This window comes from Gilbertella persicaria (genome assembly GCF_025201335.1).
Source record: "Gilbertella persicaria strain CBS 190.32 chromosome Unknown B0P05scaffold_3, whole genome shotgun sequence".
Taxonomy (NCBI): Eukaryota; Fungi; Mucoromycota; class Mucoromycetes; order Mucorales; family Choanephoraceae; genus Gilbertella; species Gilbertella persicaria.
In genome coordinates, this window is record NW_026251964.1 from 245553 (window position 1) to 269533 (window position 23981).

The following is a 23981-nucleotide window of genomic DNA, read 5'->3' on the forward strand; positions in this document are numbered from 1 at the left end:
AATCAAGTACTTATTCACACACACACACACTCACACACATAAATATAACATATATTTATCTTTTCTTCATTTTCTTCCTTTTCTTCCTTTTTTTTTCTCATTTTCTTTTAAATAAAACTTTTTCTAACAAAAAAATGCCATTTGACACACTTGGACAAAGTCAAAAACGTATTCGATTTATTGAAGAAGAAGAGGAGGAAGAAGACGAAAGTTTATTTATCAACCATGACACTTATAAAAAAGATTGGTTATTCAATTGTTGGGATACCTCTAAACCCTCATTGGACATAGAAGAAGAACTCACAATGGCCTCTTCACCAGCTTCAGATGTATTGGACCCAACCGGTCAATTTCAATCCTCCGTCTATTCCCTATCATTACCCTCACCCAAAAGTACTTCCGCCTTCTGGAACCAGACACCTTCCATTCCCAGTTCTTCAGAATTAGACATTTGGTCTAAATTTAATCTTTCTTATACAGATGTAGGCATTAATATGGAAGCCAATGTCACCAGTGCCTCAGATTTACATTTACTCATCGATGCCTTCAGTAAGCTTTGTAACACCTCTTTGCCCGTGGTGGCACATGACTCAAGTCCATCTCCTGTGTCAGGTGACGACGATATCAACAAAAGTGGAATTAAAATGTGTCGCAACAAATCCCATAAATTAAAGCCTATCAACTACTTCGCCTCTGTTGGCAGACTCGGTCAACTACCTCGGCCTCATTCGAAGCATGGTCAAATCAGTCTAAAACAAGTCGCAGATGCCTGTGTGGATACTTACTTTACTTGCTGGATACGCAATACACCCATCTTACGACGTGATGAATTCATGACATGGTACAATGCACAACCAGACCCTACCAACACACTGATTGTGAATGCTATCTGTGTCAGCACATTTCGACATATGGTCTTGCACCATTCTCGGTCGGGATTAGAACATTTTGTCGGAGATCAAGACAAGATACAGGAACAAGAAGAGTATTTCTTTGATCAAGCACGTGAGTGTCTGTCTCAATCATTTGATCGTCCAGATCGATTTACGGTCATTGCACTACATCTTATTGTATTTCGAGCAGAACCTAGTCGTCGTCATCATTATGCTGGTATGGCTGTCTCTGCTCTTCATGAGCTTGAAATTTACCCTCGTACGGTGGATGAAGCAGACGATGAATCCTATGAAAAGGAAATGGACACTCGCCTTTGGTGGTCTATTTGGGCAATGGATTTTTATCTATACTCTGCAGGTGGTGCACTCAAGAACACACCTCAGCCTCGTATCCCAGGCATACAAATAGACTTACCCCGTGTGATGGAACAAGACATTGATGAAGACGAAATATCTGTGATTGCCTTTATTCATTGCTTACGACTCTGGAAAATCCAAGCTCATTTCTTATCTGTGGTCTATGAACAAGAATCAGACATGACGCTAGAACAGCTGCAAGAATACGATCGTCAATTACTTGATTTTTATGCAGCTTTACCAGACTATCTCAAGTTTGATAGTGGGTTTGTCTATGGTCACGAAGATCTCTTCTTGGCTTGTATACGTGTCAATATCGAGTACAATGCGACACGCGTCATTCTCCATAAACTGTTTGTGCCTGATGCCAATGATCCTCGACCCAGTCGGTCTTCACTCGAGTCGCTCAATATTTGTCTCAGGATGTCATTGAAACAATTGCCGGCACTCAATTCAGGTGCCTTTCTGCCAAATGGTCGATGTGCATTTGACCGTGATGAACTATGGCGTGCGAGTGAAGTGATCTCCATGGCCATGGATGCCTATCGTTCCTGTGCTTCTATTCAAGACCGTGCCTTGATCCTCAAAGACATTCGAGCCAACGAATTTGAAAATGGTCTGATAAAAGCCTTGGATATTTTGAAGAGCACCATGGAGTTTGAAGCACAGAGTCGAAACTGGATCCAAGTCTCAGACTGGCTTGAAGTCGAGATCAGAAGACATCAACTGTATTCTAATCCTCGTCACAAGACAGAACCACCAACACAGACCCCCAAACTCGATTATTTCTTGGCTAATTTGAAATCAGATGCTGAAAAGAAACGACAGGCAGGCATGGCAGATACAGATAAAATCAAGCATGATTTGCATCGACGTATGTCTGTCTCTTCAACCAGCTCGAATTATAGCACATCGCCTACACTCAATTACAATTTCAGCAAGTCAAGTTGGAATGACAATGAATCTTCCTTTATCAAGAAACCAAACACTAATATGCAATTTGTATCTTCTCATTTTTCACCTACTTCTACTACTACCACTACCAACAATACTACTTCTTTTGTACAATATAATCCCAAATCATTTCATACGCATCATCAACAAAACAATAAGAATCAGCCTAAATTTAGATATTTTAGTCCAAAAAAAATGAACAAGTATATGTTTATTGACGATAATCCAATGTTGTAAAATAAATTATCTTTCTCTATCATTTCTCTCTCTCTATCGCATAGTGACCTAAAATACGTATATATATGAGCATAAGCAATGAATACGGGAAAACTTACCAATTCTTCAGCAGCAGTAGGATGAATAGCAACACAAGCATCAAAGTTAGCCTTGGTAGCACCCATACGTACAGCAACACCAAAACCTTGAAGGATTTCATCACTGCCTCTACCCAAGATATGAACACCCACTACCTTTTCATCAGCACCAGCACAGACAAGTTTATAAGCGGTAGGTTCTTTATGTTCAAGCATAGAGAAGTACATGTTGATAAACTTGGAAGTATAGACCTTGATGTTCTCATCACCGTATTTGGCACGGGCCTCATCTTCTGTAAGACCAACAGTACCAGCAGTAGGATGAGAGAATACAACAGTAGGAATATTTTCATAATCAAGCTTGGATTCCTTGAATTGTTCACCACCAAACAAACGATCACTCAGTTTACGACCAGCAGCAATAGCCACTATGAAAACAGATAGAATGAATACCCATCTTTGGATGACTCTATTACTTACCAGGTGTTAGTTCAGCACGACCACAGGCATCCCCTAAAGCATAGACATGTTCAGTAGAGGTGTTTTGATATTCATCTACAGCAATGTAACCCTTTTCAGTCAACTGAATACCAGCAGCCTCTAAATTAAGCTTCTTGATGTTGGGTAAACGGCCCACAGCCCAAAGGACAGTATCGACTTCCAAAGAAGCAGATTTACCATCAGACTCATATTGAACAGTGATAGGTCCAGCATCTCCTTCACGCACCAAGGCCTTGACTTGAGAGTCAAAAGCAAAGTCAACACCGACAGACTGCATTTCCTTTAATAAGTTGTCACGAATGATACTATCAAAGCTACGGAGGATATGTTTGGTACGAGAGAACACAGTGGTTTTGGTACCCAATGTGTTAAAGATACCAGCTAATTCGATACCAATGTAGCCTGTACCAATCACAGCCACACGCTTAGGTTGATGTTCCAAGTCAAAGAAACCGTCTGAATCAATACCGAGATGAGCACCGGGAATATCAGGGATCAGAGGATGACCACCTAAGTTTATGGTGAATAAAGTGTTCTATCGAATACGATACGTACCTGTAGCAATCAAAATGTTCTTGGCCTGAACTTCAAATGATTCAGTCTCGGATTGTTGCACACGCACAGTGTCTTTATTGACAAAACTAGCAAAACCCTGAAGATGCTCCACTTTATCGTTACCCAAATTTCTTTCATAGATACCATTGAGACGCTTGACATAAGCATCACGCTTTTCCTTGATAGCTTCCCAGTCAAACTTGAATTGACTATGGTCACCAAATCCATAGTGTTGAGCATCACGAAGGGCTTCAGCAACAGAAGCTGTATTCCACATCACTTTCTTTGGCACACAACCTACATTGACACAAGTACCACCCAAGCGATGTTGTGCTTCAACCAAAGCAACTTTGGCACCATGGATACCACTTGCACGACGAGCAGAGGCAAGACCACCAGAACCACCACCAATCACAAGGTAATCGTAAACTGGTTTTGTAGAGAGCATTCTTCTTGTTATATAAGACACTTTGGAAATATTTTTTTTCTTTTTATAGGAAGACAAAAAGAAAAAGGAAAGGGGGAACTAAAAAAAAAAATTGATGGCTTTATTTTACTTTGACATTGAATCATTATCAACCAATCAGATGCAAGATGACAAACAAATAGCTTGATTAATAATACAGCAAATGTGTGCCTGATTTCTTTCACTTGATCAAGGTACTGACCAGCCTGCATGTTTTGGTTTTTTTTCATGTACCTATTTTAGACTCCATTTTCGGACACTAAGTTTTTTTTTTTGACATGAATAAACATCAACACAAAAGTAGCAAACAAATAATTTTTAACATTTGTCAAACATGTACATCGTGTAGCCAAACAAAAAAAAAGAAACGGCAAATTCATCCCAACTTATGGTCCGGACATTGAATGGACCGGAATTTTAGATCCCCTTCCATCAAGGGAACAAGGGCCTGCAAAGTTTTTTTTTTTTTTTTTTTATTTGCACCATGTTGAGACACACCACCCAAAGCCTTGTTAGAGCCAATAGTTGGAAGAATCAAACTGTTTATTCTTGTATCAGAACTTATGCAACACCTAATGATAAAGAACCCAAGGCACCTCTCTCACAACGTTTAGGAGGTACTGGACGTGGTCGTATTCTTGATGGCGCCAGTGATCCTTTTGCTGCTTTCTTGGCTAACGCAAAGACTAACCGTAACCGCAATGGTAACTTTGTTCCTCGTCACAATAAGAAAAAGACCAATGACAACAAGGATCAATTTGCTGATGCTGCTGAACCTGTTGAAAAGAAGCAACAACCTCGTCAAAACAGAAACAGACCTAATAATAACAACAACAACAACAACAACAACAATAGAAACAAACAACAGTTGGGTGAATTCAAGAACAACAACAGACGTACTCCAAACAACAACAACAATAAAAAGTTCAATGTGCGTAAAGCAGCACCTCAAGAAGTCCGTACTCGTCGTGCTACTACATTCATTGATAAAGACATTGATTGGACATCATTTGAAACTACTACATTGTCTACAGAACAACAAGCAGATCAAGTTGCTGATGATAACAGTGAATTAGTCATGAAGGATATGGCGGGTGATTATGATAGATACTTGAGTGTGGGTACAGATGTTGCATGGTCGAATGTGATTCAGGGTAGCACTGTGAGTAATTTGGTAGGCAGTAATGCTACTTTTGATCTTCAACAAAAGACCGCCTTTTTAGCTGCTGTATCAAAAGCAACAGGTGGAAACACAGTTGCAAGAAACTAACTTTATAAATAAAATAAAATGTATTTTTTTTTCCTTTTTTTTTTTTTTTTTTTTTTCTTTTGCTTATTAAACATGTTGCGATCTGTTCAATCTTCCATTAGACCCTTGATAACCTTACTTCCCAAGTGTACACCACGTCCCTGGGTTACAATACCAAAGCGACTCGTATGGCAACCACTTCAAACGAACACTCAAAGTGCTTGTTTCCATGCATGGACACCCTTACGTAAAGAACAAGATCCTGACACACAAGACAATGTCTATAAACGACAAATGCTTATTGGCTTTACTTGTAAAGTTTGCGAAGAGCGTTCTCATCATACCATGTCCAAACACGCCTATACAAAAGGTGTTGTGCTAATCCAATGTCCAGGTTGCAAGAATCGTCATTTGATTGCAGACAATCTCGGTTGGTTTAGAGACAGCAAGACAACAGTGGAAGATCTTGTAAAAGAAAAAGGCGAAGCTATTCGTAAAGTGATCGTAGACGAGCATGGTGTAGAGCGCTTAGGTGATTTAATGGAATGGTTGCCCGATATTACAGAACAAGAACGATTGAGAATGGAACAAGCAAAGAAGAAGCAATAAACTTTTATTGTATTGTATCATAATAAAGATAGACAAACATAGCCATGAATAACTGACAGTCTAAACGGTCTGAAAGACCACCATGTCCTGGTATAAAACTACCAAAATCCTTGAGTCCACTTGCTCTTTTGATAGCACTGGCAAAGAACCCACCAAAGGGTGCAACAAGGGAAGCATAAAGTGCAAGAATCACAGCATGATATTGAATACAATTATAGAGTGTGTTATACTTGTCTTGGATCAAACCATCAAACTTGATTAACCAAGCTGAGAACTAGAAAAAAAAAATAAGTGGCCTATCTTTGAGACAGTCTCTACTTTACTATATAAGCAAACAAGATGGTTGTCATCAAAGCACCTATAAATCCTTCCATTGTCTTTTTAGGACTAAGACTTAAAAGCATCGTCTTGCCAACATATTTTCCCCAAGCATAAGCTGCTATATCATTGCAAATCACTAAACTACAAGGAAATAAAAACCTAAATGAAATTAATGATGTTGTAGATTGATTATTTTACCAGAAGATACCACCTTTCAGCATATTATGATAAATCAACATGGGCTGTGATAAAGTATACAGAATACAAAGATGTACCCAAGATGTATGCAAAACATAAGAACCAAGACTTGCTTCATGCTCTTTGTTTAAAATAAACAAGATCCAAGCAATGAACCCTATTTTATAATCAAGTTAATCTACATAGAGATTTCTAAAATAGTCTACTTGCAGCTATTGTAGAATAAAAAGCATCCCAACAGACTCCATTGATTAGACCAAAAGACGCTCAGTATGCTTAAAGCACAAACAACAAATAAACACCTATGCAGAATATGAGCAAGAGAGGCATTTCCGTTTTATTTTTATTTTTTTCCCTTTACCAATCGCTTTTGATTTGTCTTTTTTCAAGATGAACATTGCCTGGTACTAATCCAACTCGACGTAACTCCTACTTATTTTATTCATTTGTTTGATCAATACATGTCTCCTTTATTACCTGAAAAATCTTTACTTGAAGTAATGCTACTAGAAGTGAAATCAATTGAAGATTACCTGATAATAAAATACAGGAAAACAATGCTATCATCAATATGCCTGCCTTAAGTCTCATTGATTGAATCATAAGAAATGCAAAAGAAGAGAAATGCAAATGGTTTATAAAGACATTTGTGTTTTCTACTATAACAAAAAAAACAAGCGTGTTGTAACTGATGGATGGACAAGATTCAATCAAGAATTTTGATGATATTGAAGGTCGTATATCAACTCCTTTTCTGCTTGTTAAGAAAAAGCAATAGAGCGACTTTCTTGGCTTGAATTCATAGATTGGAACTCTTTCCATACTTATCGATCCAAATCATTTGTGCCTGGTAAATCCTGTATCATTTTCAATATTGTCGGGTTAAAGAAGCCAAACAACATAAAACCAACCCGATTGAAAGAAAAATAGAATCTTTTTTTACGGCCTAGGAAGGGTGCTCAAGCTCTAGGAATGGAAGAGGCAATGGGAGTATTGTCTGGTTGATCAGCTGTAGTCATTAAGAGTTGAGAATGATTTCTATCTAGTATCTTGGCTGTCATCACCGTGTATTTATCAGGATAAACAGCACTAGGACATAGTCTGCGTATAATGTAGCCTACAGAGAAAATAAAGCGTTCTGTATGGAACCCATCTCGGTTGACCACTGTGCCTAAATCAAGTATATTGATCGAGCCTACTTTCAAAGGTAATTTGGATTTGTCTATTTTGATTGAATAGGTAAGTAAGGGTTTGAAAGCATAATGATGGTTTTATTCGATAGTTTGTTGTGATTGTGTTGTGATAGAATATAAAAAGGAGCCATGTTTACTTGATATCAAACGCTTAGAAAAGCTTCTTGTTTTGACCATGTTTCTCAAGAACATTTTTTTTCTTGAGAAATGATGATGAAATAGACATTACACATTTATAGTCTCTCTTTTTTTAATCCATCAGATCTTGTTTAGAACAAGATATATATACTTTGTTTATTATTATACAAAAAGAGCTTCTTTAGTCTAATCTTTTTCAGCATCTTCCTTGAGAGAAACAGTACGGTTGACAACAATGTTCTTCAGACCTTCCTTAACCTTGCCAACCTTGATTAATTCAGTGTCCATCTCAGTATCCTTATCTAAACAGAAATAACCTGTACGGGTGAATTGCCAACGCATGCTTTCCTTGTCTTTGCCGCCTGTCTTCTTGACCCAGTCAGCAATATGGTCATAAATACCAACTTCAGCAATAGCACCCTTGACAACTTCCAAAGAATGGCTGTTGAGATCATTCAGATAACCACCTTCAACAGTTTCAGGATTATCATGCTTAAACAAACGTTCATAGATGCGAAGCTCATCCAAGGCAACAGGAGAGTTATGTTGAGGAGATTCAGCAACCCAGTGGATATACGTCTTGGGCTTCTTGAACTCGCCTTCGTTTTCATACACACATTCGATTTCGACAACTTTACCTTCAGCATCTTTCTTGTAGTTGGTGCAACGAATAGGATGCTTAGCGTATAAGAGACCGACAGATTTACCGGGAGCAAGACGGAAGTAACCCTTGGCGTCTTGTTCACGGAAATCAGAACGATCGATATAGACAACCTTGGCAAAAGGAACCTTGTGTTCACCAAAAGCAGGATCTCTAGGCTTGTTGGGAACAACGACTTCTTCAACAAAGTCGTCAGGAAGGTTCGTCAAGACCACACGCACAGGGTCAGCAATGGTCATCAAACGAGGCGTAGACTTGTCCAAGTACTCACGGGTCTTGGTATCAAAGCGGGAGACTTCAATGGTCGATTGAGCAGTGGTTACACCAAGTTCAAGCACAAAATTATTGATGGCTTCAGGAGGAACACCACGACGACGAATACCGACCAAAGTATAGAGTCTAGGATCATCCCAATCAGAGACGTGCTTATTATTGACCATCTTGAGAATCTTACGCTTAGACATGATGGTACCAGTCACATTCAAACGACCGTATTCCCATTGAACAGGCTTATAGACTTCAACAGCGTCCACTAGCCAGTAATAACTTTCACGGGATTGTCTGAATTCAGTTGTACAGAGAGAATGTGTAATGTTCTCAAATGAATCGACTAAACAGTGGGTAAAGTCATAAGTGGGATAAACACACCATTGATCGTGGGTTCTGAAGTGAGGAGTGTAAAGGACACGATAGGCAATCAAATCCCAGAATTGAGGGTTACCACTGGTTAAATCCATCTTCATACGAAGGGTGACTTCACCTTCCTTATAACGACCTTCTTTCATCTTCATGAATTGATCCAAACTTTCCTCCATCGGTCTGTCACGGTGAACACAGGCTCTACGCTCACCATGGTCTTTACCACCACGACAGGCATTGATTTCTTCACCTGTACATTGACAAGTATAAGCCAATCCCTTCTTGATCAACTTGACAGCTAAATCAAACAATTCTTGGAAATAATCACTGGAATAAGTAATCTTGAAAGGTTCAAAACCAAGCCATCGAACTGTGTCTAAAATAGAAGTAAAGTACTTTTCTTCTTCTGCTTCGGGATTGGTATCATCGTAACGGAGATAGGTAATACCATTATGGGCTTTTGCGTAACCGAAATTGACATTGATAGCCTTTGCATGACCAATATGGAGATAACCATTAGGTTCGGGAGGGAAACGGGTGACCACCTTACCACCGGTTGCCTTTAAATGTTGTTCCATCAATTCAGGCTTGATTTGAGGATTGCCTCCAGGTTTATGTAATTTACCCAGTTCACCTTCAAAGAAGACTTTAGTGAAATCCACTGGTTTTTCAGCTTCTTTAGGCTTTTGAGCACCACTGGTAGGAGCTTGGGGCTTGGCTTCCTTCTTCTTTTTTTGAGGAGCATCACGTTCATCCTTGGGACCTAATAAAGCCAGGTATTGGGCTTCGACTTCGTTCTTGACTTTACCACCCTCTGCCCAACGAAGGGCTTCCATCTTTTTAGCATTGGCAAGGGTAGGACCCAATGTCTTGTACCGGTTGGCAACAATCTGATCCTTGTTGGCGTTGATATATTCAGCAATAGCAGCACTGATTTGTTCAGGAGTGACAACAACACCTACCATCTCATCAGTATAAAGAAACTCACACATAGTCTATACACTTTACCAACACCAGTAGCAGCATCGAATTCATCTTCCTTAAATCCGGCTTCACAAAACTTAATGGCAGCTAAACAATCGATATGAATAAGACAATACGCGTATTTTAGACTTTACCAGAGATTTGATCTGTGGTCTTCAAGTCGCCGTTCATGATTTTCTTGACCATGAAACTCAAGTGGTCTTGAGCACCCTTGGTGACAGTGGTAGCTAAACTGTACAGGAGAATACCGATATCCTTGTTACAGCCTGTTTCGCGTACTTGAGCTTCATCAATCACTTTTTCAAGTGTAGGAGCAAGTTTCTTGTTCTTAGCAGTATCCTTGGCTTTTTGCTCGGATAAACCGATTTTGACAAAGAGTGGGACTAAATCTTCCATGGTATATGAAAAAAAAAGAAGGAAAAAAAAAAGGGGGGATGAAAAACAAGACAAAGGACGAAAAACAAAGTCACTTTTTTTTTTCTTTATATATTTAATTCAGCGACTGCGGGTTTGATAGACTTTGAATCGCATGAATCCTGTGAAGCATCAAAAACAGCCCAAAAGCATCGCTATTTTGCTTTTTTATGATAACAAAAGTTGTAGATTATTTTTTTGCAAGTCTATGGATATAAATAACACCACAGCTCTGTAGCAGAGATATTGAATAAATAGTCAAACATGTCTATAAGGTTTCTTGCTCCTATCTCATCACTTTCATAGTAAAATTAGCAAGCAAGCACATTTACCAAAGACTAGATTGTCTGAATATATAGGCTTGTGAATAGATCTAATATTCATCTTGTAACGTTCAAAAGAAGAACAAAAGTTGTCGATAAATGATTCTCATGAATAGTAATTTTACATGTCGCTTTATTTTGGTCTAAATTCATAACAAAAGTGTGTTGTATCATACTAAACATTGTTTATAGAGTACTTTTTATGAGTGTATAACCATCATTTTCAGTCCCTTTTGTATATACATGGAAAAAGGTACTTGAAGAGTTTGATTGCATGATCAAGAGTATCGGTTAACTAAAGTAAAGTGGCTGAGAAAAGAGAAAGTTCATTTAATGTTGTCCTACCTTTACTTTACAAGCAATAATTAATTTAAAATTATCGATTGGCGAATGATTAAAGAAACACGATTTTCCTAGTTGCTAAATATCGAATGATTTTTAGCCTCAGTGCAACCATATTGTTCTTATCCTTAAAAGACGAATCTGAGATTGCAACTCTGCAATTCATTTATATAGTCACTCTCTATGGGCATTTGCTGTTAATGCCGAGATCAAGTTTCGGAACTACTTGAACATATATATATATAGTTCCGATCAAATCATTCTAAACAAGTCCTTTCAAGGCGAGTCTTTTTGTTCCTTGACATCATAGCTTTATATTTAGACTGGAGAACGCAAAATTAGATCTGGGAGCACAAATATGTACATGAAGAAAAAGGATTCTTGCATACACAAAATATACACAAGCAAGGAAAACATGTGTTGGTACATTTCTTATAGAGGCGGAGCAGTCCGGTCCATAAATATGTTATCCGTTCCAGTAAACAAACAAACAAATAAAGAAACGGTTCATCCTACTTGAGCCTGAAACCAAAAAAAAAAAAAAAAAAAAAAAAAAAAAAAACTCGGATGATATGCATAAAATTGCTATAATTTTTATGTAAAATAAAAGCAGAAACACGAGTAAAATATGCATTGTATCTTCTTGGTCAATTCAAGGACAGCTCAGCAACAAGTCAGCCAAAATATATTCTTCTTGGCTTATGGAGTTGAATCCTAATGGATTGGTTGTACAGTGCTTTCTTATTTAAAGCCTGTGGGAATCAATTTAGGTATCAATACCAAATAAGTTTGTTGTTTCTGTTACAGAATGTTTTATTTACAATAAACAGGCTGAACTAATAACAATAATTTGGTTTGTTACATTCATAGCTGATTTTATAATTTAGATTTTTTTCCCCAACACTAATAAACCGATTAGGAAAGTGAACGACCTCATGATTAGTTTAGTTGATACAAGATATTGTACTATGTTACACTGGATAGATAATCAGTGAAGTGTGTATATTTATTTATTCTTTTGTATATGAAAAAGTCTATAGTGAAATGATGAAGATGCAAAGAGGGGGAAGGGATGAGAATATAAATATAAAGTATTTACAGTATTAATTTATATATATAATGTCGTAGTAGTCTAATTATGATTTTTTTTTGGTATGTGCTAAATTTTTAAGGAGATGTTGATGCGTCGCTGTAAAAGAATTCGTCTGTTGAGGTTTCTGATAAATAACGGTCGAATTCAGCAGATTCTCTTCCATCGAAAGGTAGCATTTCATTTTTCCATTTACATTGAGAGCATTCGTATCTTACTCTTGAGTTGTCAGTAAGTCGTTTATTAAGAACAATCAGTGATTTTTCAGATCTTGTTAACTGGACAGAGTTTTGATTTTTACAGCGTGGGCATGGGTGAGAAGCGTGTTCAAGGCAGATCTTCTTGCCAGAATTAGATACAAGGACGAATCCAGTCATGTTATTATAAAAGAAACAGAGAGATAGAAAGAAAGAGAGAAAGAGAGAGAGAAAATGAGTGAAAAAAAAGTTAATTAAACAAATTAAAATTATTGCCGTATTTATATTTTAGAAAAAGGGGGGAGAGAAAAAGTGGAGTTTACAATTGAATGTCCACGTTTTAAAAAAGAGAGATGATTCGTTCAATTTCAGAATAATAAAAAAGGGTGATGTATATAGTAGCCACGTTTCGCTTGGTTTAATCAAGTCTGTGTTACCCTAGCAACCAATCAAGGATTTAAATTGCAAAATTTTCATCTTAATGTAACTTTTCGTCATAAAGACGTCGGAGCGAAATAAACTTTTGAAATGGAGCTACAAGAAGGAAAAATTTGTGTTCAATTCGGTATACAAGAGAATAGACAGAAAATCTATTTTAGAACGATAAAAAGAATATATAGATATTAAGGTTTTATGCCATCTCTGAGAATGTGTGTGTGTGTGCCATATAAAATAAATAGGAGCGGAACTGAATCTCTTGGCTGTCAGAAAATTGTGTTTTCAAATGTTTGAAAGAACGACCTTGAATCGTTAACCCAATTGAAAACAAGAAGGGAGTTATGAATACATGACAACGTCAATTCGTTCAATGCCTATCGTTATTTCAATCATTGTCTAATGAACTAAGGCTGGCAAATTATTTAGGACGTCTGAACTAACTCAAGTCGGGTCATGATATTTCTTCTATCTGTGGGCTGATATAAATGTCATTTGCTAATTGATTGCTGTATAAATTTGAATATCTTTTAGTCACACATTTTCTAATTGCTTAGCTTAATAATAAAGTGTGCCAAGCCATGTGTCATTTGCCTTTGATTTTTCCATATTGCATCATTCTCGCATAGTCTAAAGCTTAAATATTATTTGATACTAAAAAGAGTACCATTGTGTACGGCCCTCAATAGCGCATTTCAAAACTCAATCAGCGGTTATTTAAAGGATGGGGGGTTTTTTTTTCTTGCCATACTTTACACCAAGTGGAAAATGAAAAATTACGCAGCAAGGATTATTCTTTTTATATATGATTTACTTTTATCTTATGATTATATTGAAGGGTTTACATAAACCAGAAAAAAAAATTGTTTAGAAAAAGACAGCATTCTTACATCACAATTGATGTCAAATATAGTATCATCAAAGACTTCAAATCTATTTAGACCAATGTGAAGGTTTAGTCAAAAAAAAAAAAACTTTTTAATCACAGTGGCTCATTCAGGTACACATTAGGCAATACGTAATGGAAAACAATGAAATACCACCGCATCATATATATGAACGCCAAACAGGCTAGCTTCATACTTCTGGTTTTCAAAATATTGAACGAGAATAGAGGGACCAGTGACTCGGCTCAAGAAAAGACAGAATTTCAGAAATTCAAAGGCAGAAAGTTTTCAGTTTCTAGAAGAATCAAAAGTATATTCAATGAAAAGTCTACAGCTTACTTATAAAGTCAAAAGACAAAGAACAAAGGCTCTGAAAAGAGTATCATTCAACATGTTTATCAAAAACTAACTGTGAAGCATTGATTTGATGGGTACTTTTAACCAGTCCTACTTATCTTTATTTTTTTTTTTTTTTTGGTTCTTTTTCTTTAAAATAAATGAGTGAAAAGAAAGAAAGAAAGACTCTTGTTGAATGCATTCGTAACTTTACTCCTTCATGGTTCTCAACCACGATGGGCACAGGCATTGTATCCATTTTGCTCTATAATTTTCCGTTTCCTTTCAAGGGACTGCATATCATTGCCATTGTTGTATTCTTTATCAATGTCACATTATTCTGTCTATGTACAATATTGTCACTAGCAAGATACATTATGTTTCCTTCAGTCATTCAACTGATGCTGAAGCATGCTTCCCAAAGTTTGTTTGTCGGCACGATTCCAATGGGACTCACGACCATCACCAACTTTTGTATTCTGCTAGGTTATGTTGATGTCGCTTTTGTACTTTGGTGTATTGAACTAGTACTTACTGTCATGAGTTGTCTTGTTATACCTTACTACCTGATCATTCATCACCATCATCGATTAGAATCAATGAACGGTACTTGGTTATTGCCTATTGTGCCTGCTGTTGTGACAGCAGCCTCAGGCGGTCTGTTAGCTCAGCACATTAATGTTACGCGAGGCATGGTTGTACTTATCATGTCGTTTATCATGATGGGTATGGGTCTATTTTTGGCTCTATCGATTATCGTCATTTACTTTTATCGATTGGCAATTCATAAGCTACCACCAAAAGAAGTGATCGTTAGCTCATTTTTGCCCTTGGGTCCGTTAGGCCAAGGTGCTTATGGTATGATACAACTCGGCCTAGCATCAGATCGTCTATTAGGAAACCGCTTTATTGAGGGATTTGGTAAGACCGTGAATGGCATAGGCTTGATTTCTGCTTTGATGTTATGGGGTTACGGTCTATGGTATCTTGTGGTAGCTGTCTTTTCTGTAGCAGTGACCACAAAACAAGGCATTCCATTCTCCATTGGTTGGTGGGGGCTGACATTCCCTTTAGGTGTCTTTACTGCTGCTACATTAAGTATAGGCCAAAGTTTGGACTCCATGTTCTTTTCAGTGCTAGCAGCTATCTTTACATGCGTCTTAGTCTTGATCTGGCTTGGCGTGATGATCAAGACGTTAAAGGGAGCATTGACGGGTGAGATGTTTTATGCACCTTGTTTAACTCCTGTCATTTTAAATCCATGAACAAAAGTTTAATGTTTGTTCATCTATCACACTTGTTCTTAAAGCAACCTACTGCAGTGATAGTTAAATGTACTGACAGTATGAAGATGTCAAAATAAACCACTTTATTATTATTATTGTTATTATAATTGAGATAATGAATCTTCTGCATAGGCTTCTTCAAGGTCTTTCACTAAGCGTTCACTTTCTTCTTCCATTTTGACTCGTTGACTTCTTATTTCATCATCTGTGGCAGCATAGTAAATAAATGCTGGATTGTTTCTACGATTACGCTTTTCAAACTTGAGACACCATAAGAGTTCAATTTCTGCTACTATCTCTTTCAATCACTATCAGTTGCTATGTTTAACAAACAAGAAGCTCACCTCTTAAATGATTCAGCCTATGTTTATCCTTGTTAGACTTGCTCTGGTTATCAATGACACTACTTACCATACTCTTCTACCGCGTTTGATAACATCTTCAATGGACGCAGACATAAAACCACTATAGTATACAATCAGACAATCGAGATGCATTTCTTAGACTTACATGACAATGTTGGAGAAGAGCAAGAGCACAAAAAACGAAAATAAAATGGCCAAGATGATGCTCATCACATTATCGGATGCATCACCGCTATTGATAGGATCCCAAATACCATAGATAAAGAACCAGACATCTCGAAAGGCTTTGAAAGCGTCTGTAAAGTCATTGGAACCGCTATCGACAACAGAAACCGTGGTGGCATTCTCTGACGTTGCGTTGGGTAGTGTCATGGTGCCTGTGTATTGTTCTTCAAAGTAACTGTCCGTCTTTCGCTGCAATAAGATGACAAACGCAAACGCAAACGCAATCACAACAGTCACCATGATAAGAATGATTTGAAGAACTGTATAAAACAATTGAATGATACTTTCAAGAGCAACGCCCTAAGAGGAAAAAGGTTAATTATCGTCTCGATGTGTATCAGCCCAACTACTTACAAAAGGTTGAATGGCTCTTAAGCGTAAAAGGCCATGTAACCAAATCAATAATGAACATATACTACTTACTTCATCCTAGAGAGCAAAAGAGTGAATACAGCTTCTATTTATAAAAGTATCAATTACCAGATAAGAAAGCCCATACACCAGCTGAATAAAAGTAGCCAACGACAAAATCAAGACCGAGATATCAATATAATTATAAACTGACCAGACATAGTTACTGCGTAATGAAAACCATTGTCGAAATTCTTGAACAACCAAAATGACTCCACAGACAAAGAGCACAATGGTACAGGCCAAATGTTGACCGTTTTCCCAGATAGACGATTCACCTGGTACAAAGCCAAACCTGCCAATAGAAAAAGGAACCACAAGGAAATAAGTCAGATAGAATACCAAGTGAACCAAGTAGGCAAGAAGGAACCGTATAAAGATAAACTCATTCCACTTGTAGAGCAATAGAACTGCAATCATCAAGTTTCCTTCATCAAAAATGTTGTGTCTGCTTTGGTCAGTCGCCATTTTGATAAAGCTGCTTGAGTTTTTGGGTAAAACGGAATGACGACTGCTAAAACCCATTTCTGAGCGTAGAGTCAGGTAGGTGTTGAGATAAAGAAGAGGTATAATGCACGGTTTGATATAGCTTCCTTTCAACATGGCATCTTCAGTTAAAGCGTGCTTCCGTTCTTCTTGAGTTCGCCATCTTGACACATATTTTGTTTTCCAAAAGAAAAGTATTTTGAAAAGCCATTCGTATTCAAGATCCTCAGGCTTGACTTGTTCAATAGTTGTCCAGCTATTTCGGTATGTGTTCTTATCGACAATCAGTTCTTGTTCAGTCGTCAGATCAAATTTTGATTTGAAACCAGGTTTAATGCAACCAGCAAGATTGAAATCGGCAACTGGAATAAAATCCAAGTCTCGAATCGTCTTTGACAAGAGTTCTATGGAAGTTTTAGTATCTTGTTTATCACTTTAAAAGATAGGCCTACCTTTATACCCTGACTTTTGTAAAAGGTAAAGGGCCTCCATGACTGGCAGCGAAAGAGTATAGGAACCCAACTTGTAAGCGTCTTGTATGATCTTGTTCAGTAGAAGTTTATAAAGACCATAGCTCATATTCTCAATCAAGATAGTCAGCGCATTTTCTCGTTCATCAGATTCACCACTTGATTCAGATGATGTGTATTTTGGATGACTGTAAATACAAATCGGAAGCTCTTTTATCTGGACAATCTTGAACAAAACTCTCCTTCCTGTTTCAAAAGAGGCCAGCAATGACAAAATGTTGTTTCCTGACATCGTCGCGAAATAATGAGATTGGTTCTTCTTCATGTTTTCCAGAGATGCATGTAAAAGGGCGTTGGTTTTTTCTTGTAAGATTCTTCTCTATGATGTTCATGTTAGCATGAGTCAAATGGAAATTAGGGTTTAACTTACCAAAGAACCGAAAAAGACCTTGCCAGTACTTTCATTTTGAGCATAAGAGAGCAAAGCTTGACAAGTACCTTCTAACTGATGACTGTGTCGATGAGGACTATCAAGTTGATCATCTTGCAACGATGTTTCGGTAAAAGGAAGATAGATATCTTCTACACGAATAGCATCTGTACCCTTTTGCTCGAGCTTTAAGCGCACAATCAGTCTTCCATCAATTCTTTCTTGTATGAGCTGAATCACGTTTTGTGTCTCTTTTAAGGAATGCAGACTCTTGGAGCGTACACTACATGTATAGTCTTTGATAGACCATTCTTGTTTATATAAGAAACCTGTCTCAGCGCAGCCGTACCCAAAGCACCGCGTATACACAAGTTCATAGCCATGATATATCTCTTGTCTAAAATTATGGCCTTCTCCACAGGCTTGGCTAGCATCCTTTTGGGCCCAGAATTCAATCGAATCTTCTCTCAAGATCAAGCAATAACGATTACCATTCACCTCCATAAAGTAGTAGAGATGATCAAACCAGACCATCTGAAGCGCAAATGGCACCATGTTAGGAAACGACCTTCTGCAAGTATGGTTCAACCTCTCTGTCTCTCTGTTGAATGCTTCTTGGATGATGTTGTGAAGATTGTTGCTACTTCTCTTCTTTTTGGCAAAATAGCTTTCTTGCGGCATATAGACCATGGGCACTTTTGTCTTCATTTCTGCAGTAAACCAAGAAAACTTGAGGCTCTCTATATACGACACCGTTGTATGAAAAGCGACAATGGTCTGTTCTGCAACAGCACATGTTTGTTCAGGATGAAGCTTGGTCACCAGGAAAGGAGGAATATGGTGATCAATAGGTACTTCATAAGACATGTTGGGATTCAGTGGTTTGTCCATAGAATAAATGAGTCTTTGGTGCATAATGTCCCAGACTCTGAAACAAGAAGATCGTTTGTCTTTGTAAGTACTGATGCCAGCCAGATTCAAGTGTTTTCCATTCAAAGAGAATTCCAATTGAGTGATCAGGAATTCTTCAGGGCCTATAGGAAATGGCAGTTTTTGAGTGACACAACCCTTGATGTTGTTGATCAGGTGCAGTTCGTTCCCAACATGGCATACAGAAAAGTCAAGGTTTTCTGAAAATCCCAGGATTTGCATTGGACTTTTGCTAATCACAGACAGGTCTTGACCTATAGCATAAGCAATGTAGCCATGAAAAGAACATGGATTCAGAAACATTAAGACACCTTGCTTGATACATCCAGAGATACAAAGCAATGTTTGAGCATCTATAGAGAAACACTTCTTGGAGAATTGGTTTTTTTCGTAGGTCGCAGCAAACGAAGGCAGGTTGTTGGATGCAAATTTGCCTAATGTTTTTCCTATCAAACAAGTAATGGGAAAGCGTTTCACAAGCTCAAAATCTTGATCAAAGACGTACAGATACTCCAGATTGACCAAGACAAACTGGCCATTGTCTAGAAAAATACCGCGACCCTGCAAACCGAGCTTCTTTCTTTGGTTGATTGCCGTGTTCACTTCAAAAATGATACAAGCAACCTTTGTAGGATCATTGGCAAGACAAGAGAGTGAGATGAACCTGCCATCGTTTGATACAGAAAGAAAGTATACCATAGAAAGGTTATTGTCTTCAGGAAGCCATATATAGATTCTCTCAGTCAAATGCAGAGATACTGCAGCCAGATCGACATCTTTCAAGTTACGAATAGTCAAAGAATACGATACTCTGTCTCCATAGACCGAATCAAATAAGCCTTCTCTCGGGACTTCTAGTTCAGAGACTTCCTCTTCATCATCTGGCATATTTTCAGTAACATAGACCAAGTACTTTTTGTTAGAGGACAAATCAAGCAATAAAGCAGGTATATTATCATTATAGTTATGGATGGGTCTTTTACATTTAGTATCTGTCATTTCAATAGACGACATTCTCTTTGATAGAGAGAGAGAGAAAAAAAAGAAGAAGGAAGGTAATAACTGTTCTTTTGAGATCAATAAAGAAGCTTAGGCTAAGCGTATGACATGTAATAGGAAACGAGTACCAATTAATGCAACAATCAAACTCCATCCTTATTTGTTGTGGTATCGACAATTCATTTTCGAGTGCTATGTGCGCCTCAATAGCGACCTAAAAAAGGCAGTTTTCCTTTTTTCTTTTTCATAGCGCCATTTTTCAAAAAAAAAAAAAAAATCAATGTTCTACACACATACACATACTATTCTCTCTTTCTGTCAATGCTATATACTTTTCACTATTTTTTTTTTTTTTAGGTTTAGTGACACCTTTCAAAAACAATGCTAACGTTCATTGAACTTGTCGATCTTTCAAGTTAGAACTTTGTTAAAAAATAAAAAAAAAAAAAGTTTGATTCTATAGACAAGTAACACGAAATTCAATACGAATGGCGCAACATGGATCAACCAAAATAAACAAGATAGGTTGCACGATTGTCAAAAGAAAAAAAAAAAAAGATTTCCGTAGTCTAATTTTTTTTTCTCTTTATGAAAAGAAATCAACGCTCAGATCCACAAAGAAACACCAAGAAAACACGTGTCTCAAAAGAGACTTGTCCGTTATGCATAGGCCAGTGTGTTGAACCCGACTTGTCCCCTCGTCTTTATTTTGGCTTGGCTTGGATTATGTCGACACCCACACACTATCGTTTGATAGAACATGAACCTACGCATGTTGTTTATTTGGCTGATCGTCTCATCAGTCTAACTACGGATCCTCATCTCCTTTCATCTACCATTGCACAACTACAAGATCTGGTCAAGACAAAAGACATAACCACACTAGCTTCCAAATTATCGCAAAACAAACATATTCATGTACCTCAAGAACTAGATTTCATATTCAACTTTTTACAAGAAATCAAGGTAAGACATAGCTTGATGATGATGATGGAATGTATATATTGATTCATCTTAGAGCTCAACCACATTTGATCTGATAAGCAGCTTATCTGATCTAGAATTTCTTTTGATGACAGATATTCGGTTTGTTCGATTGTTAGCCCTATTAGGCACACTTCCTAAAGATATTGTGATTATACAAGAAGAAGAAGAAGCAGAAGAACAACAAGAGCCTTCTACACGCATGATGCCAGATTATGAAGAACTATCAACACCTGAATTAAGAGCCAAACTAAAATCGTACGGTTATAAAGCAGGAGGACAAAGGAAACAAATGATTCATGATCTTAAACATATTTTCGAGTCACTTTATCGAACTTCGTCTCCTGTCCAACAGACAGTTCAATCTGATAAAGAAAATGATGGTTTAGATTTAGCCTTAAGGACTAAAATTGTCCAGCATTTAAAACAAAATAAGTCTTTGTGGGATCGTATTTTGCGTTATGAGGTATATAATCAGATATCATTTCTAGACTCATCGTATATCATGATAGCATGTCAGTATTCAAGAATGTCATGCAGGTCTTGACTGTAAAAAGAGTGAACTCAAAATAGTCCTGGATGAATATGTAAATAAGTAGCATAGTATATAAGTATGTATTAATATCCATTTGTAGGCAGCAGGTAATGAGTTCAAAAAGAGAAAGAAATAAACTAATAAGGTGGATTGACAAGAGATAAAGTACTTTGTGCCATAGGATTATTCCGAGGCAATGTGAGTTCATTTAGAAAGGCATTCATTTCAGTATTGGTTCGTTTAAGGGAAGGGTTTGAATTACTTGAGTCTGTCTCTTCATCTTCCGTGAATTGTCCTACAAGGGCTTCTTTCAGATGAGATACACCAATATTGTTCTTTTTATCTTGAGGCAGAAGGGATGATGGCTAATAATGAAATATGAATAAGCATGACCTACATCTATAGCCTTCATTACCTCATTAGTATTAGGGTATTCCCATGGACTGGCTAATCGAGGCTTAAGTTCATTTGTGTCTGGCAAAATATGCTTCCATTGATTTCGTTGTACTATCTTAATATAAGTAACATAGTCGACATATATCTATCTATACACATTACAGAAAGCGTCTGAATCCCATTCAGCAAACAATTTGGCTTCTAGTTCCAATCCATGCGTATCTGTCTCGTCCCGTAATTCTTCTTGTTGTGACATGATTTCAACAACCGTACCTCTATCCAGCCAAACTTGATGTGTATCCATACTTACTGAATCAAATGCTTGTATGGTATCAGGGATAGACGATTCGGTCAACACAACCTCACTCTGTCTCTGAGATTGGACCTGATGAACATAGGCAGCCAAGGACTCTAGATGATAAAACTCAGCTATCATACCAAACCAGTCTACTAGACCCGTCTGAATAGCCCATTGACGAGCAGTATTGGTGATCTGGTTTTTTTGAATCAGGTCTTGGACCTTAAACACAAGTGGTGTCAACAAGACCACGGCATCCATACGAAATATGCGTACAAGCAAACACAGCAAAGCATAAAATGAGATGAGATCTGACTTGTTGAAATTGTCTAGTGTGATCCAGTCCATTAAAGTATAGACTAATTTGCTGAGAAACATGTCATGGCGTGCATGGATAGGCACTGCTTGTAGAAAGCCATACAATGACTTGCTGAACCCAAGGCGAGTCTGAGGATGTGGGTCGTCCAATAGACCTAGTCCTGAACTCCAGGCTTCTAGAGGTACAGCACCAGTCGTGCATTGCTTGTAGCCCTGAACAACACTATCTAAACAAGTCAAGACCAATGCACGATATTTTTCAATAGGCATCTTGTCTACTGTCTCTAGAGAGGTATGAGGTCGTAATTTGGATATCAAGTAACCAATCATATCATTAAACTGGTTTGTATAATACAGTTGAGACCCAAGCCCAGCAATAGCATGGACAAGTGTGTCTAAAGAAGGATGTTGGACAACCAAATTGAACAAGGAATTCAAGACTTCCAAAACTGAAATGCCCATCAAGGAACTATGGCTATGGAGTATAGTGTCCAACATACTCACAAGTATGATGTGTTTCTCTGTCCATGGCTCTGTCTCTAAATGAGACAAGATGTCAGATACAAGTAAATACCGATACTGAGGTTGTAATGCATTGAGTACAAGTTTGATCATATTTATCGCAAAATTGGGAGAAGACCATGCGTTTTCATTGAAATAACTAATGCAGTGTCAACAATGTAGATGTGCAAAAAAGGTCTATCTTACTTGAATAGAGGTGTAAGAGAGAATCGAATAGAAGGGCCTGTAAGTCTGTTAAATAATAAAGTGGTTGTATAAGCAGCCAAAGATTCAATCATTTGAGGATTCAATGGTTGTTCTAATGCTGAATGTTGCACATCACTACTACTATTGCTCAGTTTAAATAACCCATTGTGTCATTTTTCGACTTTACCTTGCTACAACTAAAATTGTATCGGGATGAGCAACCAAAGTAGAAATAAGAGGGGGGAAAAGAATGTATAATTGAGTCTTGAAATTCGAAGCTTGTAAGGCAGAAGAAGTAATGGCAGCCTGAATAGCTCGATGACCAATATATTGCATTCTATCCATTATCAATCATGATAAACCACAAATAAGCTTACTTGGTCGAAAATTCACTGTCATTGTTGGTATAAGTACAAAATCCAGCAAATTTCTTTAATAAGGCTTCATAATCTAATGTGAATTCAGTATCCACACCCAATGTACTTCCATCATGATACGAACAAAACACAATAAACTAACGCAAGTGTCAATGAACAGTAGCTGTTTACATTCCTTACATCTTCACAGACAAGATCAATGACCTCTAAATCCCTTGTGTCCAATAACATACTAAAGATTTGAATGATAGATTTCGAAAACAAGTTTAAATCTCGGTGACATGATTGAATTAAGGATTTCACTAGGTGTAAAGAAACAAGATCATGGCTATCATTTTATCAGTATATGTTGGTTCATGTATGCTTCATTTACCCTTTTCGACCCTTTCGAATATCTCGAGCGACTTTTTTTTGTAAATAGGATCCTACTTTGGTCAATTTTTGAGGTCTTGAAGTCGCATAAAACAAAAGATAACTTTGTTCTGAGGATCGAGGTATTGTCTTTTCTTCCTTGAGTGAAGGATAGCAATTATTAATGAGGGCAATGTGCTTAATATGGACACAAGGAAGACAAGCAATAGAAGACATAAGAATGGGGAAAAAAAAGGAGTGTAGAAGAAGCGAAGAACAATAAAAAGAAAAAAAAATGGGAGATATACCTAAATTTAGTCTCGGAGTTTCTTGTATTCAAGCTCAGTTTATGACGT

At 37.5% G+C, this 23981-nt stretch overlaps 12 protein-coding genes across 12 annotated transcripts; 5 read left to right on the plus strand and 7 right to left on the minus strand.

Moving 5' to 3' along the window:
* Nucleotides 1–305: 305 nt before the first annotated feature.
* On the plus strand, nt 306–2441 carry B0P05DRAFT_461523 (uncharacterized protein; the record flags this gene model as incomplete). Its single annotated transcript, XM_051574078.1, has 1 exon — nt 306–2441. One exon carries the CDS (start codon nt 306–308, stop codon nt 2439–2441), a length of 2136 nt encoding a protein of 711 aa, XP_051439009.1.
* On the minus strand, nt 2436–4072 carry B0P05DRAFT_483667 (uncharacterized protein). The gene is made up of 4 exons (XM_051575230.1): nt 3575–4072; nt 2999–3529; nt 2540–2946; nt 2436–2489 (listed from the first exon to the last, which is right to left on the minus strand). Exons 1-4 carry the CDS (start codon nt 4020–4022, stop codon nt 2475–2477), a joined length of 1401 nt encoding a protein of 466 aa, XP_051439010.1. The 5' UTR covers nt 4023–4072; the 3' UTR covers nt 2436–2474.
* Nucleotides 4073–4524: 452 nt separating this feature from the next.
* On the plus strand, nt 4525–5310 carry B0P05DRAFT_568142 (uncharacterized protein; the record flags this gene model as incomplete). The annotated part of the gene is made up of 1 exon (XM_051581177.1): nt 4525–5310. One exon carries the CDS (start codon nt 4525–4527, stop codon nt 5308–5310), a length of 786 nt encoding a protein of 261 aa, XP_051439011.1.
* Nucleotides 5311–5356: 46 nt separating this feature from the next.
* B0P05DRAFT_523911 (DNL zinc finger-domain-containing protein) lies at nt 5357–5953 on the plus strand. The gene has a single exon (XM_051576133.1). It carries the CDS (start codon nt 5383–5385, stop codon nt 5896–5898), a length of 516 nt encoding a protein of 171 aa, XP_051439012.1. The 5' UTR covers nt 5357–5382; the 3' UTR covers nt 5899–5953.
* On the minus strand, nt 5903–6458 carry B0P05DRAFT_576971 (phosphatidate cytidylyltransferase; the record flags this gene model as incomplete). Its single annotated transcript, XM_051581747.1, has 3 exons — nt 5903–6172; nt 6222–6378; nt 6418–6458. 3 exons carry the CDS (start codon nt 6456–6458, stop codon nt 5903–5905), a joined length of 468 nt encoding a protein of 155 aa, XP_051439013.1.
* Nucleotides 6459–7376: 918 nt separating this feature from the next.
* B0P05DRAFT_583186 (uncharacterized protein) lies at nt 7377–7802 on the minus strand (the record flags this gene model as incomplete). Its single annotated transcript, XM_051582233.1, has 2 exons — nt 7377–7639; nt 7748–7802. 2 exons carry the CDS (start codon nt 7800–7802, stop codon nt 7377–7379), a joined length of 318 nt encoding a protein of 105 aa, XP_051439014.1.
* B0P05DRAFT_523913 (tRNA synthetases class I, catalytic domain-containing protein) lies at nt 7685–10487 on the minus strand. The gene is made up of 3 exons (XM_051576134.1): nt 10167–10487; nt 10057–10119; nt 7685–10006 (listed from the first exon to the last, which is right to left on the minus strand). Exons 1-3 carry the CDS (start codon nt 10426–10428, stop codon nt 7935–7937), a joined length of 2397 nt encoding a protein of 798 aa, XP_051439015.1. The 5' UTR covers nt 10429–10487; the 3' UTR covers nt 7685–7934.
* A 1588-nt stretch (nt 10488–12075) lies between these two features.
* On the minus strand, nt 12076–12678 carry B0P05DRAFT_523917 (uncharacterized protein). The gene has a single exon (XM_051576135.1). The coding sequence runs from the start codon at nt 12576–12578 to the stop codon at nt 12279–12281; it is 300 nt and encodes a 99-aa protein (XP_051439016.1). The 5' UTR covers nt 12579–12678; the 3' UTR covers nt 12076–12278.
* Nucleotides 12679–14200: 1522 nt separating this feature from the next.
* B0P05DRAFT_523919 (C4-dicarboxylate transporter/malic acid transport protein) lies at nt 14201–15439 on the plus strand. The gene has a single exon (XM_051576136.1). It carries the CDS (start codon nt 14218–14220, stop codon nt 15319–15321), a length of 1104 nt encoding a protein of 367 aa, XP_051439017.1. The 5' UTR covers nt 14201–14217; the 3' UTR covers nt 15322–15439.
* On the minus strand, nt 15421–19760 carry B0P05DRAFT_523921 (uncharacterized protein). Its single transcript, XM_051576137.1, has 8 exons — nt 17730–19760; nt 17282–17678; nt 16413–17233; nt 16287–16361; nt 15853–16232; nt 15754–15807; nt 15687–15703; nt 15421–15640 (listed from the first exon to the last, which is right to left on the minus strand). The coding sequence occupies exons 1-8, from the start codon at nt 19671–19673 to the stop codon at nt 15444–15446; spliced, it is 3885 nt and encodes a 1294-aa protein (XP_051439018.1). The 5' UTR covers nt 19674–19760; the 3' UTR covers nt 15421–15443.
* A 435-nt stretch (nt 19761–20195) lies between these two features.
* On the plus strand, nt 20196–21544 carry B0P05DRAFT_523923 (uncharacterized protein). The gene is made up of 3 exons (XM_051576138.1): nt 20196–20624; nt 20677–21229; nt 21278–21544. Exons 1-2 carry the CDS (start codon nt 20247–20249, stop codon nt 21187–21189), a joined length of 891 nt encoding a protein of 296 aa, XP_051439019.1. The 5' UTR covers nt 20196–20246; the 3' UTR covers nt 21190–21229; nt 21278–21544.
* B0P05DRAFT_523925 (uncharacterized protein) lies at nt 21237–23890 on the minus strand. The gene is made up of 8 exons (XM_051576139.1): nt 23648–23890; nt 23455–23602; nt 23275–23411; nt 23085–23234; nt 22898–23038; nt 21736–22850; nt 21593–21684; nt 21237–21542 (listed from the first exon to the last, which is right to left on the minus strand). Exons 1-8 carry the CDS (start codon nt 23860–23862, stop codon nt 21315–21317), a joined length of 2226 nt encoding a protein of 741 aa, XP_051439020.1. The 5' UTR covers nt 23863–23890; the 3' UTR covers nt 21237–21314.
* Nucleotides 23891–23981: the final 91 nt, after the last annotated feature.

What these genes read in the sequence shown, in the direction of transcription:
- B0P05DRAFT_523923 (XM_051576138.1), top strand. Translation starts at nt 20,247, where the DNA reads ATGAAAAGAAATCAACGCTCAGATCCACAAAGAAACACCAAGAAAACA. An exon ending in ACTTTTTACAAGAAATCAAG is followed by an intron (nt 20,625 to 20,676) that starts GTAAGACATAGC and finishes GATTCATCTTAG; the next exon opens with AGCTCAACCACATTTGATCT.
- B0P05DRAFT_523911 (XM_051576133.1), top strand. Translation starts at nt 5,383, where the DNA reads ATGTTGCGATCTGTTCAATCTTCCATTAGACCCTTGATAACCTTACTT.
- B0P05DRAFT_523921 (XM_051576137.1), bottom strand. Translation starts at nt 19,673, where the DNA reads ATGTCGTCTATTGAAATGACAGATACTAAATGTAAAAGACCCATCCAT. An exon ending in AGGTCTTTTTCGGTTCTTTG is followed by an intron (nt 17,679 to 17,729) that starts GTAAGTTAAACC and finishes TGAACATCATAG; the next exon opens with AGAAGAATCTTACAAGAAAA. An exon ending in TGTATGGGCTTTCTTATCTG is followed by an intron (nt 16,362 to 16,412) that starts GTAATTGATACT and finishes TTTGCTCTCTAG; the next exon opens with GATGAAGTAAGTAGTATATG.
- B0P05DRAFT_523925 (XM_051576139.1), bottom strand. Translation starts at nt 23,862, where the DNA reads ATGTCTTCTATTGCTTGTCTTCCTTGTGTCCATATTAAGCACATTGCC. An exon ending in GACAGTGAATTTTCGACCAA is followed by an intron (nt 23,235 to 23,274) that starts GTAAGCTTATTT and finishes GATAATGGATAG; the next exon opens with AATGCAATATATTGGTCATC. An exon ending in ATGGGATTCAGACGCTTTCT is followed by an intron (nt 21,685 to 21,735) that starts GTAATGTGTATA and finishes ATATTAAGATAG; the next exon opens with TACAACGAAATCAATGGAAG.
- B0P05DRAFT_483667 (XM_051575230.1), bottom strand. Translation starts at nt 4,022, where the DNA reads ATGCTCTCTACAAAACCAGTTTACGATTACCTTGTGATTGGTGGTGGT. An exon ending in GAACATTTTGATTGCTACAG is followed by an intron (nt 3,530 to 3,574) that starts GTACGTATCGTA and finishes CCATAAACTTAG; the next exon opens with GTGGTCATCCTCTGATCCCT. An exon ending in TCGTGCTGAACTAACACCTG is followed by an intron (nt 2,947 to 2,998) that starts GTAAGTAATAGA and finishes CTGTTTTCATAG; the next exon opens with TGGCTATTGCTGCTGGTCGT.
- B0P05DRAFT_523913 (XM_051576134.1), bottom strand. Translation starts at nt 10,428, where the DNA reads ATGGAAGATTTAGTCCCACTCTTTGTCAAAATCGGTTTATCCGAGCAA. An exon ending in GACCACAGATCAAATCTCTG is followed by an intron (nt 10,120 to 10,166) that starts GTAAAGTCTAAA and finishes TCGATTGTTTAG; the next exon opens with CTGCCATTAAGTTTTGTGAA. An exon ending in CGATGCTGCTACTGGTGTTG is followed by an intron (nt 10,007 to 10,056) that starts GTAAAGTGTATA and finishes ATGAGATGGTAG; the next exon opens with GTGTTGTTGTCACTCCTGAA.
- B0P05DRAFT_523919 (XM_051576136.1), top strand. Translation starts at nt 14,218, where the DNA reads ATGAGTGAAAAGAAAGAAAGAAAGACTCTTGTTGAATGCATTCGTAAC.
- B0P05DRAFT_523917 (XM_051576135.1), bottom strand. Translation starts at nt 12,578, where the DNA reads ATGACTGGATTCGTCCTTGTATCTAATTCTGGCAAGAAGATCTGCCTT.